This window comes from Rhea americana, unplaced genomic scaffold (genome assembly GCF_003343005.1).
Source record: "Rhea americana isolate MKP2758 unplaced genomic scaffold, rheAme1 scaffold_102, whole genome shotgun sequence".
NCBI lineage: Eukaryota > Metazoa > Chordata > Aves > Rheiformes > Rheidae > Rhea > Rhea americana.
Window position 1 is genome coordinate 2,878,259 of NW_028185062.1, and position 4,933 is coordinate 2,883,191.

The 4,933-nt window shown below is 49.2% G+C and overlaps 1 protein-coding gene across 1 annotated transcript; it reads left to right on the top strand.

Annotated features, from left to right (window-relative positions):
* The first annotated feature begins 597 nt into the window (after positions 1 to 597).
* LOC146601457 (transmembrane protein 151B-like) lies at positions 598 to 3,328 on the top strand. The gene has a single exon (XM_085306722.1). It carries the CDS (start codon positions 627 to 629, stop codon positions 2,022 to 2,024), a length of 1,398 nt encoding a protein of 465 aa, XP_085162848.1. The 5' UTR covers positions 598 to 626; the 3' UTR covers positions 2,025 to 3,328.
* The last annotated feature ends 1,605 nt before the right edge of the window (positions 3,329 to 4,933 follow it).

Below are 4,933 nucleotides of genomic sequence, written 5' to 3' on the forward strand. Positions count from 1 at the left end.
CCTGATGGCTAGCCTCCAGGGAAACGGTGCCTATCACTTGGTAGGTTTGAGGGCTGGGTCTGAGTCAGCTCTCAGTCAGGTGGCAGCTCCAGCTCCACATGGCACTGGTCCCCTGCCCTGCCCCAGGAGGACACTCAGCCCCGGCACAGGCAGCAGAGCTGCTGCTGGGCCCTGCCGGCACCAGCACAGCTGAGGCAGGGGGAAGGCGGCAGCGGGCAGAACGCCGCTCAGCCACTTTCTCAGCTACGCCAGGGACCTCCGTGCCGCAGTGCCAGCCCAAAGGGAGCAGGGGCGCGCGGGGTGATAAGCTGCAGCAGCTCCCTCCCRCTCAGGTGACTTCTCTCTCTGAAGCAAGGAGGAACAGGAAGGAATTTTTGTTCAGAGAGCTCTGTCCAGGGCACGGTGTTTCTGGGAAGGATATATATATATATATTCATATTTGTATTAATCAGGGTGGTGTCCTAGTCCTCAGGCAATCGGAAGCAAAACTAGACAGTCTAAAAAGCAAAAGTTGTTATGTAAAATAGTGTGACTGACAGGTTCTTCTCTCTCTGTTTCTCTCTCTCCCGGTTCCATGGTGGTGTGATTCAAAGCAACGCCCTGTGAAGCAATCCCTGAGTGCTTGCATGTGCAGAGAGTCCCACTGGAAATGCCTCCTGCTCTCCATCCTCATGTACGGCTGTCTGGGTGCGGTGGCCTGGTGTCAGCTGGCTCGGGTCACCAAGCTCAGATTTGATAGCTCCTTCAAGGGCAAGTCCATGATCTACCACGACAGCCCATGCTCAGATGGCTACGTCTACATCCCGTTAGCCTTTCTGTCCATGCTGTACGTGGTATACTTGGTGGAGTGCTGGCACTGCCATGTCAAGAGGGAGCTGCAGTACAAGGCTGATGTGGACAGTGTCTACGAATGCATCAACCGTATGCAGCAAGCCACCCCGTGCATTTGGTGGAAGGCCATCAGCTACCATTTTGTGCGGCGTACCCGGCAGGTGACCCGGTACCGCAAYGGTGATGCCTACACCACCACGCAAGTCTACCATGAGAGGGTCAACACCCATGTGGCTGAAGCTGAATTCGACTACTCTCACTGTGGATACAAGGACATCTCTAAAGAGCTCCTGGGCCTGGAGAGCTACACAGCCACCAAGCTGAGGTTCACAAAATGCTTCAGCTTTGCCAACATTGAGTCTGAGAACTCTTACTTGACCCAGAGGGCTCATTTTTTCACAGAGATTGAGGGGTTGGATGACTACATGGAAGTGAGGGAAGGCATGCAGCTCAAAAACGTGGACTTTAAGGAACTTATGATGGCCTATGGAGACCCAGATCACCTCCCGTGGTACGTGTCCCACTATGCTTTCTGGGTGGCAGCTATCTTGATGATCTCATGGCCACTGAGGGTACTCATAGAGTATCGGACAGCTTATGTTCACTACCACGTGGAGAAATTGCTGGGCCTGGAGTACACAGCACCTGCTGTAGCAGAGGAGCCCTTGTACAGGTACCGCATGCCCAGGGACACCACTCAGGACAGCACTGAGCTGGAGTGGCATATCTGCACCAACCGGCAGCTGATCCCCAGCTACTCAGAGGCCATGCTCATGGATCTGACRGACTCCCCAGCATACAACAGCTACACGGTGTGTCAGTACAGTGAAGCAGCCCATGGCTGTGAACGCTGCAACCGCGCCTCCAGCACCTCGTCCATCTTCTCACGCCACGCTTTCCACAGCTGCAGTGGCAACTCCCGCCTCTCCCTCAACACCAGCCGTTTCTCCCTCTGCCGCATCCACGGCTCCCACAGGACAGGCCTCTGGAGAAGCCACAGCAGCAGCATTGCTGACCGGGGCTGCCATGATGAACAGTGTTGCTCCTACTCCAGCCAGTTGGCTGTCAACGAAAACCCTCCAACCTACCATGACGCCCGCTTCTTCCCCGTGTTAATCGTGCACAGGCCTGAGGGGCATGACAGAAGGCATTTCTACATTAGACGCTCTTCCTGTCTAGAAACGTCGCTGTGATGAGTCTCCGTAGTTTCTTAGTTCCCCTGTCCTGGGACAGCTCCACCTGGGACAGCTCCACCACGGTCTGTAGAGATGCCACTGGCAAGGAGCCCATAAGCTTCAGATCCCACAGTGGGCTCCAGGACAAGTTTCTGATCTCAGTTCTTCTCCCTGCCATTGCAAGAGGATATATTCACGCTGAAAAATAGCTAACTTCATTTCCAAAAGCGTCTCTGCCTCCTTCAGGTGATCTCCCTGTTCATTCTCTTCCCTCTTCCTTTCATTCTGTTACTCATCCCTCTTTGTTCCTTGGCTCTCTGCCTCTCCTCACATCCTGCTCTCAACCTTTTTCTTGTAGTTTAGTCAGAGTATTTGACAGCTGTTTCCACTGGAGAATTTTTAAAGCCTTTGCTTTGCAGTGTGTTTGCTCTCTTGGATGCCCTGCAAGGTAAGAAACTTAGGCAYAGCAAGGGCAAGTGAAATGCTGAAAGACACACAGCCAGTTACTGTTGAGTCAGAAGGAGAATTTAGATCTGCAGGATCTGAGTCACCTGCTGTAAACCCAAAACTAGGCTTTTTTTTTCCCCCTCTGTTCACAAATCTTTTTTTATCTTCTCATTTATTCTTTCTTTTTTTCTCTCATTTTCCTCTCTTCTCTTTACCCTCATCTTCCTTTTTTTGCTTTCCTCACTTCTGCTTTCCAATTTTTCATAGTACCTTTCTGGGTTTTTGCCAGTGAGGGTGTTTTTCAGGGCATAATTGGCTTCCATTGGCCAAGAAAAAAGGTATTTGCAGCACAAATTTCACTGGCCACTGGCACAAGCACAGGAAATGTCCCTGGGAAGTTCTGAAGACTCCCATTGCAGAATAACAAAATGCACTGATAAAGCAAAAAGCATGCCCTTTTCTAACCTTGCCTTTCCTGGCCCGCAGTGGAGACAGTCTGCAACGTTTCCAGCTGTAGTTAACCTCCTTCTGCTCCACCAGTTTTAGCAATTGTTAGGAGTCACAATGTAGATCAGTACCCTGTTAGCACCACTGTTTTTAGGACTATGGGCCTAGTTCATGGTTATTTCATTCCTACCACTTGCTCAGAGCTGCAGGGGCTGGAAGAGAGGAGAGAGGCAGGGTAAGAAAAGGTAAATATGGTATTAACCCACCATAATGTTCGCCCTGACAGTCTGCAGTTGTCAGGAAGCTCTTCCACCCAGAGTGTACAGGAGAGCAATCCCAGGACTGCTCTACTTTACCTTCCGCTTCATTGTGCCCTTGGAAGGAGTTTTGGCGTGGAGCTGGCTGCTGCTGCTGCTGTCCCACTTGGGCTGTGGCTGCCCCGGGACAGGGAGGAYAGCCAGGAGCCAACCCTGCCAACCCTGCAGGGCTGCCCTTGAAGGAGGTGCAGAGCCGCCAATAAACTGCTAGATTGGTCCATTAGTCTCAGCAATATGAAATCCAGAATAAGCCTGGTGCTGGCAGAGCCGCCTGGGTGTTAGCTGGCAGGGCAAGCACTCTGGGCTCTCTTGGGGGCCTCCTGCCTCCCGGCTTTGCAATGTGGCGTAGCAGGAATATTTCCCGTTCTGGGCACCAAGGACCAACCCAGGAGCTTAYGGCCATGCTTGGGACCTACTCGGGACCTCGCAGCCTGCCGGACCTGCATCCAGCGAGGGGTAGTGCAAGCTCTGTGCAGTTTCATTGTGAGGATGGCGGAGCTTATTATCAACTTGCAGGAGAATGCAATACAATTGCAATACAGTAACTTTCAAAACAAAGTGTTATAACTCCCTACAGCAAATAGGTAAGACACCTCGTCCCCAGAGGGGCTGCCAACAAATGCTTCCTCCCAAGTCAGTTTTGTGTGTATCTACATGTAATATGAGATTTGTAAAGTCATATTAGTATGTGTAGATTATATATCTAACTGTGCATATTTATATGGTGATTTCTTATGGCATTGACTGTTGCACCATGTTAAATATATTTTGTTTTGGTTTGATGACTCTGTTTTGATGTACTGTATTTATTCCAACTTCAGGAACAGAAACATTCCTTAGCAGMGGCAATACCTGGCTGACCTGCTGCAAATGACTGCATCATCAAAAAGGTTGTTTACATTTTTCTTAGCTGAATTTTTTAACTGTAAATGCTTTATGCAGAATTTACATGACATTTTCATTCTGACAACTTGGCATTTACTGCAAAAAATAGATAACACGTGATGGGTTAGTTTATCACCTCTAAAAAAGAATAACCTTCTCAGACGTGTGGAGGAGCCATATTTGGACATGGGATAATGTTTACAGCTAGACTGGGGCCAAAAGCCTAAACTGGATAAAGGCCAAACTTAGAAAAAAAATCCAAACTTAAATCCACCCTACAATGACCAATCCCGACCCCCCCATCTAAACTGTGCCTCCTACCGCCCCCAGGAAGAGTTGAGAGAATCTGGGAAKGAGGAAGTAATCAGATCTGAGCTCAAAGCTCAGAACTCACCTCTAATTTACTTTTATTCTTGAAATGGAGTAAGTGCAGGTCTTTAATATGGTTCTCTATCTTTACACTCACTCACACAGAAAGTTAAAACCAGCACATATGGAAGGYTTCAGAGCTGGAGGAGGCTGCAACTTCAAGCAACAGAGATGCTGGAATATTTCAACACCATTTCTTATGGAAGGAGGTGGTAGGGAGGAAGACAAAGAAGAAAGGAGAAAGGACAACAYGGTAGAAAAATATAAATTAAAAAAGAGCAGAGTTCAGATACAGCTAAGATAATTCTCAGAAAAGCAGCACACTTCAGTTATGGCAAGCCCCAGGCACAGGCAAGATGAGTTTCAACTCTTGTGTAGCTGCTGCAGCCACCTGTGACTTGAAATACTGTGTCCAAAGTTTGGTATGGTCAGGTTGCATGACCTTGACAGTATGCATGTCAA